General features: G+C 40.9%; 1 protein-coding gene across 31 annotated transcripts in view; it reads right to left on the reverse strand.

Annotated features, from left to right (window-relative positions):
• Window positions 1-4,157: 4,157 nt before the first annotated feature.
• DOCK9 (dedicator of cytokinesis 9) overlaps window positions 4,158-13,062 on the reverse strand; it is a 283,582-nt gene continuing 274,677 nt past the window's right edge. For 28 of the 31 annotated variants that reach the window (XM_030856827.3, XM_060288094.2, XM_030856830.3 and 25 more), the window contains 4 exons: window positions 12,201-12,391; window positions 9,085-9,185; window positions 8,812-8,950; window positions 5,589-6,867 (listed from right to left, as the gene is read on the reverse strand). In XM_030856827.3, coding sequence (XP_030712687.1) covers window positions 6,745-6,867; window positions 8,812-8,950; window positions 9,085-9,185; window positions 12,201-12,391 — 554 coding nt within the window. In that variant the 3' untranslated portion in view covers window positions 5,589-6,744. Of the gene's footprint in view, window positions 5,211-5,588; window positions 7,909-8,811; window positions 8,951-9,084; window positions 9,186-12,200; window positions 12,392-13,062 lie in introns of those variants that run through there. The other 3 variants (XM_060288099.2, XM_060288103.2, XM_060288105.2) reach the window with 3 other exon arrangements.

Consider the following 13,062-nt stretch of genomic DNA (forward strand, 5'->3'; position numbering starts at 1 on the left):
CCTATTATACAAAAAGCAGCTATAAACATTGGTGTAATGGTTTCTGTGTGAATGAATATTTTCATTTCTCTGGGACGAATACCCAAGAGTGCAATCCCTGGGTCATACAGTGATCACATACATGGCTCCTTAAGGAACCGCCAAACTGGCCAATTTACTTTCCCATCAGCAATTTACAAGTGATTCAGTTTCTCTACACTCTCACCAGCATTTGGTGGTGTCACTATCCTCCCCAGTGAAATGTTTATCCTAGTCTTTGGCCCATGTTCTAATTGGATTGATTTTTTTCTGGTGAGTTTTGAGTGTTCTTTATATATTCTAGATATTAGTCCTTTGTTGGATATATTGGTTTGCAAATATTTTCTCCCAGTCTGTAGCTTATAGTTTCATCCTCTTAACAGAGTCCTCTCAGAATGAAAGTTTTTACTTCTACTTTTAAAATTCAATTTATCAATTTGTCCTTTCATGGGTCATGCTTTTGCTGTCAAGTCCAGGCTCCCCAGGGGTCTCCACGGGCACCGCAGGGGCAGAACTCTTGCTAGGCCAGCGCGGCTGAGAGTCCTGGCTCCTTTCAGGCCTTCTGATCCCACCCTGGCAGGTGTGCTGGACCCGTGCTCCAGCCTAGAGAGGGTGGGAGTCTAGCTCCCCACCTGGCCATTGCTGATGTGGGTGTGGGTTAGGATGTTTTTCCTGTGGTGTTGGCTGTAGTAGTGCCACCGTGGCCTAAAAATTTTCTGTCTTGCTACGCTGCCCTTCTCATTTTCCTCTGGAAGAGAGAGCAGCTTCTGTTTCATTTATTTTTTTAATGGTGGTTAAATACATATAAAAGTTACCGTTTTAAGGTGTACAGTTCTGTGGCACAAAGTATATTCATACTATTTTGCCACCAGCACCACCACCCAGCCCACAACATTTTCATCGTACCCAGCTGAACCTCTGTACCGAACCTCTGTACCGATTAAACACTAACTCCCCATTTCCCATCCCCCCAGGCCCTGGCAATCACCCTTCTACTTTCTGTCCATGTAAATCTGACTGCTCTAGGACCTCATATAAGTGGAACCATGCAAGATTTGTCCTTTTGTGACTAGCTTGTTTCACTGAGCATGTCTTCAAGGTTCATCCATGTCGTAGCACATTAGAATCTTCTTCCTTTTAAAGCAGCATAATATACTGTTGTATTGTTTACTACATTTTGTTTACCAATCCATTCATCAGTGGACACCTGGGTTGCTTCCATCATTCGGTTATTGTGAACACAGGTGTACAAATGCTATGCTATACATAGGTGTACAAATATCTGTTCAAGTACCTACTTTCAATTCTTTTGGGCATATCCTCCTAAGTAGAATTGCTGGATCATATGGTAATTTTATATTTAATTTTTGAGGGACCATCATACCACCTTCCACAAGAGCTGTACAATTTTACATTCCTACCAGCAATGCACAGGTGTCTCAATTTCTTCACATTCTTATCAAAACTTTTTTTTTTTTTTTTGGATAATAACTATAATAATGAGCGTGAAGTGGTGTTGATCTTCTTTTGTCTGTGCCTGTAGGTATTTCCGTGTTGCTGAATTCTTCAGCTCCAAGCATGGGATATAAGAGGCATAAAGAAAACTGGGGGACTTCCCTGGTGGTGCAGTGGTTAAGAATCCACCTGTCAATGCAGGGGACACGGGTTTGAGCCCTGGTCTGGGAGGATCCCACATGCCGCGGAGCAACTAAGCCCATGCACCACAACTACTGAGCCTATGCTCTAGAGCCCACGAGCCACAACTACTGAGCCCGTGTGCCACAACTACTGAAACCTGCGTGCCTAGAGCCCGTGCTCCGCAACGAGAAGCCACAGCAATGAGAAGCCTGCGCACCGCAACGAAGAGTAGCCCCTGCTCGCCGCAACTAGAGAAAGCCCGCATGCAGCAACGAAGATCCAACGCAGCCTAAATAAATAAACTTATAAAAAAAAAAGAAAAAAAAAAAGCCTTGAACAAAATTAAAAAACAAAAAAACTGGGGGGCTTACCACTGTTATCGTTCTTTGGGTCCCAGTGTTGCTGGCTGGTCTGCTTCCTTCACTTTACCTTTCAGAGTCTTCTTATGTTTGTTTGTTTTTTAAGGTATAATGTCCAGGGTTTTTAGTTGTATTTAGTGGAAGGGATAGGGAAAAGTTTATTTACTTTACATAGTAGATATACCGTATCAAGAGAACCTTGAATTTCTTTTAACATATAAGTGCCCTCTCCGTCTCTTTTTTCTTGAAATTTACTGAAGAAATCAGATCGTTTGTTCTACACAGCTTCCCACAGAACAGGATTTTGCTGATTGCATTCCCCGTGGTGTCATTTAACATGTTCCTCTGTGTCCTGTATTTCCCAGGGAATTGGTGATTAGATTTAGACTTGATCAGATTCAGGTTACAGTTTTTGGCAAGACTCCATCATAGATGGTGGTGTGTACTTCCATCATGAGGCATGTATCACCTCTTCGTCTTTCTTGGTAATATTAGCTCCTTCAATCGTTGCTATCTTTATTTTTCTAGTATCATCATGAACTTAATTATATAATTTTAACCCACTGCTATTATTATTCTTGTTTATGTTCACCCCATATCTACCTAGAAGGAGCTTCTTGAAATTCTCTTGACAGGGTCTGTGGTGTCTTTGCCAGTCCCGTGGAAGTCAGGTATGAGAAGACGCTCCAGACTCACCTTGGACATTTTCTGCCCTAAATCTAGAATCAGCCATTCTCCATGGAGCCTGGATAGTTTTGGTCAGAAAGGTATTTAGAGACCACAATTTGGGCACTTAGAGGTGCTCATTAGCTACTGGCTTGGTCATTGTTTTTAAGTCTTTTCAGTTAACCAAGTGAGGAAATAAGTGTGTATTTAAGATAAATATATGATGAGTTCAAATTCATATCTCCATATCAAACTCAGAACTAAAGGGTTTTAATTTAACCTATTTTTGTCTTATAGATGTAACTTTTTTTTCTCCCATGCCAAAAACTTGGTTCCTAATGATATCCACGTAATCACTCAGTTACTTTCTCCAACAGTAAACACACAACAGTCTCAGAATGACAATATAATCTCACAAAAACAAAACACCACTTCCACAAAACAAAACAATTATTGAAAATGTTTTTTGTGTATTAACCAATCATTTATTTATTTGTTGCTACTATTTTTGTCCTTAGGGTACATGTCACTAGAGATGCACAGTGAAATTCCTGTATTTTAAAGTCATTTGAAATAATTCCTATGTATTTGTGTCATCAACTGTATATGTGGTTATGTTGATTTATTTCATTTTGCTTTCAATTCTTAGGAATCAAAAATTTATTTTAATAATTTTGTAAATATTCACATGGTTCTAGAGCCAAATCTATGAAGCAAATTATATTTGAACAGGGTAATCCTCTAACTCTGTCCCCTATGTATTATTCCCTCTCTCCCCATATAGGTAATAACTTAAAACTTTTCTTTTTTGATTTTTCCCTTCCATCTAAAAAAAACCAATTATCTCTGCTTCCTTATCCCTCCTTTCTTGAATAATGAGTAGCACACTATTTGCACTTTTCTCTGTCTTGTGTTTTGTACATATGGTATCTTGAAGATCACTCCAAAGCAGTAAACAGAGATATTAATCCCTTTTTATAGCTACACAGTGGAGTCACTGTGTAGATGTACAATAGTTTATGCAAACAATCCCCTGTTGATGGAAATCAAAATGTTTTTGAACAGAGTTTCTACACTGAGTAACTCTGACATATGGTTATGTAAATCCCAATGATTATTACATAAGTCACCTTTTAATTTCACATCCCTACTCTCAACAGCTTTCTCCATGCAAGGGGCTGACTTTATTTATGTATACTACCTAGAGTTAGTTAGTTCCCAGGTGGCAAATATCCCTGATAAAGTACTGAATAGTGTTTTAATTCCCAAGTTACGTCAAAGAATTTTCCCAAAGGGGGAATAGGGAGTTCTTGTTTAATGAGTACAGAGTTTTTGTTTGGGAATATGAAAAAGTTCTGTAGATAAATGGTGGTGATGGTTGCACAACAATAAGAATGTACTTAATGCCACTGAACTGTACATTTAAAAATGGTTAAAATGGTAAATTTCATGTTATGTATATTTTACTGCAATAAAAAAAAAGAATAAGATCTATGGAAAACATTTAAAAATTTATTGAAAATTAGCAATAAAGATTTCTTAATGTTAAAAAACACAATTTTCCCCAATAAACTGCTACTTTAATGTGTAACTTTATACCAAAATTAAAATTTTATGCATAAACTAAATGAGGTTTTTAATTGATGTGAATGTGTTTCAGTACAGGGTCAATAGATGTCTTCATCTTAGCGATGGTTCCTTTCTCCACTGTTGTAATTAGTGAGGGTTGGCCCCCTTCCAAGCTGACTCTTATCTGACATGAAATCTGTACAAATTACTTCCCAAGTTTAACCACAAGGTAGCAAGTTAGCTCTTTCTAGATACATTTATCTTACTGCACGATGACCTGCATTTTATGGCTTCTAAATGAGTCATTTGTGACCAGGAAATCCAGCTCGGCGACAAGGGAGACAAACTCTTATACCTATCCCTGCTGGTGTTAGGGAGAGTCAAGGTTTATTACACGGGGCCGACATGTCAGAGACTCAGGGCAAACGCAGAGAATCTTCTCAAGCCCTAAGTCTGGATCCACTAATGAATGGGCTGCAGCCTGGTGAGCTGTCGTAACTCCTCACATCTCTTCTTCATGACCTTGTCGCCATCTGTAAAATACAGCCTTGCCCACTGACAGAGAAGTTCCAAAGATACCATAAGATCCTTGGCATCTGGGTGCTCAGGATGTACACAGCATCATGATTTCCTTCCTCAACTGGTTATGAAAAAAGACAGCCTCCAAAACCCTTCAAGTAGGAAAACCAGCTATTTTATTTCTTGTGAAAGACTCCTCTTTCTTCCATCGCTGGAACTCTGGGGCTGAGTGGCTCCTCCGCTGGGTCCCTGGGCACAACCACAGGCAGGACCAGCACCTGCAGTCTGAGGCATCACTTGACTCGGCTTCAGCGTTTATGATGATGTAGGGCACAGGCAGTGTGGGCACACCTGGCCGCTGATGCATTGCTGGGATAAATGACCATCTTATCCCAGAGTACTCACCTTCAAAGCAAGCAGGGAGATGATAAAGATGGAGACCTTGGTAGAGTTGAAGAGGAAAAGACAGAAGTATTAACTTGTCTATGTATACTTGGGAACAACCAGTAGAATTCAGAGCCAGACTGCAGTGCAACAAGGCATTTATCCACATCCCCTGGAAGATCTGGCCCCTAGCCCTGCCTCTTGAAATCTGTACCATGGAAACTTTGCACAAAGGCAGAGAAACGGGTACAATGATTCCCACGTACCCAGCCTCAGCTTCCACAATTACCAACATCTGTCACCTACCTACCCTCTTTTTTCCCCCTTAGGTACTTTAAAGCAAATTTCTTTTGCCACATTATTTCACCCCCAAATATTTCAATATCCTGCCCCTCTTAGGACTGTCAGACAATAAATACCCAATACTCACTACCGGAAAATTAGCAATGTTATTTTTAATACAGCTGTGGTACAGAATGTTTAATTACAGCAGGGCAGAGATTCTAGTTAAATAAAATTAAAAACCTTTATTTTTCCCAAATATAAAATTACTAAATTAATGTCTGAAAAGAAAATATAACATGGTGAAAGCTTTACATTACACCACTGTTCACCACAGGATTTATGATTTACCAATGACATACTCCACCGTTTTGGCAAAAGGATGAAATTTTTAAAACAGTTTATAAACCTAACATAGCAAAGACTGTATACATCTCCATATTGCACTTTTTTTATGTACAAGAATAAAACAGTAAAGTCAAGTGTGTTGCATATACTAAGAACAACACAAATCTGTCACAATTAAACTTTATGCGGAAGCTAATGGGAGTATTAAAAATGTAGAAATGTCATACGTGTATGTACACAATGCCAAGACTGTATTAACAAACTCTGTGTACATAACAGTATACTGTACTACTTTAAATGTTTAGCATAGTTGTGTTTATTAATACAGGCCTTTGGTTCTAAACTGCTTGACTAGTCTTAAGCTCACATAGTTTCTTAAGCTTTCATATTTTTTAAATGCAAGTAAATGAGTATAAAAGCACTAAACCTCCGGGTTCACTGGTACAAAAATTACAATGGTCAGTTCCCTTAGGTCATCAAAAACTAGTCACAAAAATAGTTCCTGTATTCAACCTGAATGTGCCACGGGAAAAAAAAAATATTTTCAAGATTTTCCAGCTTAGCCTAGAGGCAAAAGGTTACCCCAGCCTCGATTTCAGTGCTATGTACATTCCAGAATACTTGTTTTCTCCAGGCCGTTTATTTTTAATACTACTCTGTAAGGAAGAATAAAATTTAACTCCAGCTTAAGAGTGTCCGCCACATACCTCTGTTAAGACATAATGAAAATGTTGACTATTGCCAGCAAGGTTTAAAAAAATATGTGTGCTCTCCTACGACCCTGCAGAACATCTGCTATGAAATAACACGGCTCTTTCTTTCCCTTCTCGCGCGTTCCCCTCGACTGCTCCTTGGGCTCCGCCTCCCCGGGCCTTGGCATGTGCCCAGTGAGTAGCTTTGGAGATCATCCTGAGTTTGCAAATGACAAAGCAAGTCCCCACACGCGGTCCACGAGATGACGTCACACCACGGAGGACGAGCTGGTCATGCCGTGAACCAGCGTGCTTGTTGGGGTCCCACTGATGGCGTTGAAGATGTGAAGGGAATTCGGCAAAACGCTGGTCTTCTCCTCCAGGGGGCAAATCTCGAGGCACAGAAACACAAGGTTACCCAAGCGTAAACTGCTCCAAATGACACTTCTCACATTTATCATCCAGTGGCCACTGTTACTGTGAGTGGCGGTGCCCTCAGAGAGCTTGGCTTTGGTGGTTTGCAGAGGGAGCGTGTTAGCTCACCTCATAAATGACGTTTTTCAGGTCAGGATTTTAAGGAGAAAGTCAAGAACAACATGTTTTGTTTCCTTTCCAGGTTAGTGAGTGGACAGTCTTCTAACCTCACCAGGTTATAAGGCACCTTGAGGCCTATCCTACACACACTTGATGGGGACACGACCTGGCCTTGTCCCCTGGAAAAGTCTTTTTTAATTGAGTCTGGAGCATCGGTGTTCTCTACCAGCTCCTTCTCTTAGGGTCTTACAGATTTCTACCCTGGGAGCAAGAGAGTGGCTGCCTCGCTGACCCTGATCAAGTCTCTTTCGCGCTCAGTAATGCAGGGAAGAATTCTAAGTGCAAGACTCGGGCTATTGCCAGGTGGAAACTGAGAAGAACATACACACTCAGAGGCTCCCCTGGAAAATCCAAAAGCAAGTCTACTCCAGGTCATGACTCTTTTTGCTCAAGGGTTCAAAGTTTAATCTTCATAGTTGTTGAGATAATGGAAAGTTCAAGGTGTAGTTTAGAGCACGGCATGGCATTGTGTCCATACAATCTGGAAGTTTATTTTAATATTCTCAGCCCACAATTTTCTTCCTACTTTCATCTTTTCTAGTGCCAAGTGCTGGCACCCACTGACCAAGCTCTCCATCCTGTCTGGAGGCCCCATGGAAAAGACCTTGAGCTTTCTGCAAAAACTTGTTCCCATGAGACCTTCTCTTTCTGCTTAATGATTCACATGTTTATTCAGTTTTGTTTTCCTACTTTTCTAAATGCCCAGAAGAGGGCTTCTTTTTGCACGTGCATGGTCATTACGTCAATGTCTGTAGTTGCCCAAACTCAGTAATAACTTTATGTGAGCCAGTTATCAAGATCCAGAGAAATAAAATTAAAAAATGACATTACCATCCCATCTGAATGTGTGAGCATGGAGGAGAGAAAAAAGCACGTTAAAGCTTAGACATTTAAGTGAGTTTCCTACAACAGAATCCTTCTCACTAAATCATCACATGGTACGTTAACTGACACAAATGGTCTTGGCTTCCATTTTGCGAGAATGAAAGACAGTACCGTAGGGAACAGACAGAAGCAGTCGTGTGCTATCAAGGTGCCAACACTAATCATAAAGACTGAGTCCGTGACTCAGAAGAAGTCGCTGTGGTTGATGGAGAACAGACCCCTCAAGAAGCAATAGGAGATGATCGCCTTTGAGATTCACTCAGTTCCCTGGGCAGCTGTCCCCCCTGATGACCACTGAGCCCACATATGTAATCCTACCAAAAGGAATTCATACAGGAAGACGACAGTAGCAGTGTAATCAGGAAAGCTGCTCACAATGACAAGGAATAAAGAAGTAGCCTTGAGGAACCCACGAGGGCACCCAGGTCAGCTGTAAACAGTAAAAAACTGAACGACCCTATCTCTTTAAATGGTGAAAGACACTTACTACAACAGAGAATTCCTTAAACCAGGCTGGTAAACCCTCTTCTTCCAAAGGATTGGGTGAATAAAGAAGCTTCCAGGAATGGTATTGGTATTTTTTTTAATGTGAGGTGTTTTTGAGCTAGATTAAGTGATAAAGAGGAGGAGGGTGCTGGTCTCCTCTGGTCATATTAGACAATGACGGGTGACACAGTGTTAGCTGCTCCCCAGGTACCCATGGTTAGGCAGTAGCGGCAGTGCAGCATGCTACACTATCCTTCAGACAGCAAAATTCTGGAAGGATGTCGGAGGGTTTAGGCCATCACTGGGGGCACTTGAGGCCCCAACTGATGTGTGCTCCCCAAAAATGAGAAGCACTCCAGAGTGGCACCTACCTGCTCATGCATGATTTCAGAAAGCTCTCTTGTCATTTCCCTGTAGTTGGCCTTCATTTCCTCCTGATACTCTAACTGGTCCTCTTTGATCAGCCGTTCATTTACCGCTAAGGCTTGACCGCAAGCTTCCACAAATTGCCTGGAACGGTGTGGGAGAGGGAAATCAAGGCATGTACAGAACACAGGATGAGTCCAACTGGTAGGATCTCGTTCTTGAGTGAGCACAGAAATGATCAATACTTGAAGAAAAGAGACATTTCCCGTGTGCTTTACCTGAAAACTTCTTTAAGCAGCTTCACTTTATTGTCAGGATATCTCTTTGTGTTTGTGTCGTCTAAGAAAGCTCGGGCATATGCTAGTGGACCGGCATTGACCTAGATAAAGAACAAAGATCTTAAATTATGTTATGAAGAAAATACCAATTATCATTAATTTAGTTTCAGTTGGCATTTGCTAAAAATGCTGCTTGAGTGAGTTAGTCATGACCTCTGCCCTCCAGGAACTTAGGACACCAAAGAGGAAACCATGAATAAAGCTCATGATGTTATAAGCGATTTGATTTTATCATCTCAGCCTTCCTTAGGGCACTTGTGATGATGGTTCATTTTATGTAGGAAGAACCAATGCTTGGAAAACTTAAGGACCCGTTCAAGGTCGAATAGCCAATAAGCAAAACACCTGAGATCAGAGCCCATGTCCTCCAACTGGTATTTGTGCTACATGACACTGAACTAAGAGGTCAATCTGGCGAGTGCAATGAAAATTGAAAAATTAAGCATATGAGCCAGTTTTAAAAAACCAACTGTTCACCTCATGGAATTGTGTAGATAGCCATGGGCAAGCTGATCTGCTATCCTCAAATGAACTAACCATTCAGGTGGGCTGGAAAGACAAAGATTTGGGGGCATTTAGCAACAGGATGAGTGAACCAGAGCCCTGAATGTCTCCTTTAATTCTCCAAGAAGAGTTCGCCGAGGTTGGGTAAGTCAGGAAACGTGGGAGTGTTGAGAGAAAGAAGGTTAGATACACTGGATGGGAAGGAGAAAGTTCCAGGCACCTGAGACATCTTGGGAAAGGTCCTGACCATGTGATTAGTGCACGATTTTTCCTGGGAGGCCTGGTGGACTTGGAAGGTAAGTAGCGAGGGCTGTCCGTCTCGTCTGTGGCTGTCGGTGAAGGGGACGGGCTGTGGTCCTGGTCCACAGTGTACAGGACTTGCACAGTAACTGAGCTGAGAGAATTCACACCAGAGGTGGGGAGACGGGGGGCACAGACATTAGAGGTGGGGCCCTCTGAGACAGGGACAACTAGCTAACCCTTGGTGATAACTGGATATGATTACTGGATATGTGTGGAGAGCTATGTTAACAACCTAAAGGTAACCCAAATGAAGGATTATACAAAACGATACATATGTTCAGTTTTAAGAAGATGCAGAAGGGAAGCTGATGAGACTTCATGAAGTCCAGCATAACAAGATCTTGGAGTGGAGTGCAGAATCACGGAGCCACCTGATGGCTCTGTCCTGTACAACAGCAAGCCCAGAGGCTCTTGGTGGAAGAATTAAAGAAACACACAAATAAAACAATAAAGTTCATTTCCCCTGACTCCAGCTTTGTTGTTACCCTGGAGGGTGCACATGTATAAACTTAATCTCTTCATTTCATCATGGAATTCTTTGCTTTTAAAGATGATGGGGCATTTATAAAACTCTAAGGTCACTCCTAGAGACTGTCATACGGAGTGAAGTAAGTCAGAAAGAGAAAAACAAATATCGTATATTAACACATATATGTGGAATCTAGTAAAACGGTACAGACGAACCGGTTTTTAGGGCAGAAATAGAGACACAGATGTAGAGAACAAACGTACGGACACCAAGTGGGGAAAGTGGGGTGGGTGGTGGTGGTGGTGGGATGAACTGGGAGATTGGGATTGACATGTATACACTAATATGCATTAAATAGATAACTAATTAGAACCTGCTGTATAAAAAATAAACAAACAAACAAACAAACAAAACCCCTCAAGGTCACTATCAAATGGCAGGGCACATTTTGCCCTTTAGAAGGCTAGACCTGTCCAGCCCCATCCCTTACTGGCACACACACTCTTCCACTGGCCTTAGATAGAGGCTGGATGTTCCCAGGCCAGGTTCTGTTTTAAGCTGCAGAAAATTTTGGCCTCTGGCCCATTATCTAATCAATCATGTGGCTGGAATATTTATCATATTCGCTTGATAACTTATTTTGGCACATTAGTCTTTTGGGCCATAAGGGAAGAGGCTGAAAACATCTGTGAAAACTTTTGCAGTGAATGACAGACATTTAGAAAAATGCTAGGTAACAGCTCAGCGTGGATCTGATAAAAAGTTGACAAAAACTGACTTCAGGAAATGAAACCATTGTATTACAATCTATATGTAACTTTCATAAACACACCCTTCCAGAAAGAGAAAATAATTGGATATGGGAATATATACATAAAGCAGATGATAGAATTATTTATATACATTTAAAAACATCAATAAAGCAAGAAGCATGCTGGTCCCTGGAGGGAGTGATTTAACATCTACTAATTTCTTAGGAAATCATATACGTAAAATACCTGAAAAAAACCCCCATGATTGAAGTGCACTATACAAACATAAAGGTGCATATATCATAAGTGTTTAGCTTGATAAATTTTCACAAACTGAACATATTTGTATAATCAGCACCTAGATCCAGGATGACTTTGTCCATAAATGGTACACATCACTTGAACAGCTATAGGAAAAAAAATGTCTTGACCCCTGTATGCTACCACATACAAAAACCAATTCAGATAGATTGCACACCTACACAGGAATCTAAACAAAGAAAACATAGAATATCTCTGACACAGATTTCTTAAAGAGGACACACAAATAAAGGAAAAATTGATTAGCTGGGCTATATTAAAATGAATAATTTTGTTAATAAAAGATACCATTAAGAGAGTGAAACTTAATGTACTTTTTCAGGTGCAATTTTCATAGAAACCAGAAAACAACAGTTTTATAAGAAAACCTATAGCTATCCACACTTGCTTTATATTTAAAAGAGTCTTTATGCTTCCAATTAGGCACACAGAATTCCTCAAATTATTGAAAAACCAGGTTGTATGGAGAGCCACCTCCTACCCCTGGCAGACAACTTGGTGAGAATGACACTCTCGTAGCCCCAAGGCTACCGCCCCTCTGGCATCAGGAGAAACTGCACAAATATTGAAGGGAGGTAACGGGGATCACCTGATAAAGCCAGGGATCTACACTGGACCTTGCTGGTGTGAACGACCTAAAATTTTCCAAGGTCTAAGGATCTGTTCTCTGTTGCCCGGTGGTTTGCTTGGTCCGGCGCCCGGCTCACCTGGACGCTCACACTGCCCTGGAGTTTGAGCTGCAGTTTGATCATGTCCACTTCAGCCGAGGAGCACAGCTGCCGGAGCTCGGCCACTTTCTTACTCATCTCGTCAATGGCCACCTCGATGGGGTTCAGGTCCGTGTGGTGCTGGTACATGACGGGGATCCGCTTCTTCACGTAAGGGAAGCAGTGTATGGCTGTGGATGAACACGGCCTAGAATGAGTCCACAGCTTGCACGTGCTTCACTAGTACTGAGGTAGAAGTGATCATTACTCCCATTCTACAGATAAGGAACCCAGAGCTTGCCTAGGTCACATGCCAGTATTTCGTGGAACCAGAATACTGTCCTCGTTTATCATTGTGCATGACAGGTATCACATAAAGTCAAGAGAGTTGGGTTCTTGTCAACTTTAATATGAGAAGTTTGTCTTTGAAGAAATCACTTTCTCATTCCCGGCTCAATTTTCTCACCCATAAATGCACTACTTCCTTGGAAATTATGAGAGCTGAATGAGCTAGTAGGTATAAGATGGCTTTGCAAATATAAAAAAGACTAAATAAACAGTTTTGAGATATCATATAATAAATTAAGTCCAGAAAAGAGTTCCATAGAAATATGCTTGAGCCATAGAACAACTTTGAATCACATGCTTAAGTTTGTACGGCCAGAGAAATCAATGAAAAATAACATGAGAATATATTTCCAAGCAAAGTATTTTATGAAGCAGAAATTCACAAACTCTTTGAGTTGCATAATAATAAAAGATATTTTAAAACTTTTAAATGATTCAAAAACATTAAATAAAAATATTTAATTTTTCTCACTTTTTTTTTTAACCAAAAAAGGCGCCACTCGATATTGTTTTC

The sequence above is a fragment of the Globicephala melas genome, chromosome 18 (assembly GCF_963455315.2).
Source record: "Globicephala melas chromosome 18, mGloMel1.2, whole genome shotgun sequence".
Lineage (NCBI taxonomy): Eukaryota > Metazoa > Chordata > Mammalia > Artiodactyla > Delphinidae > Globicephala > Globicephala melas.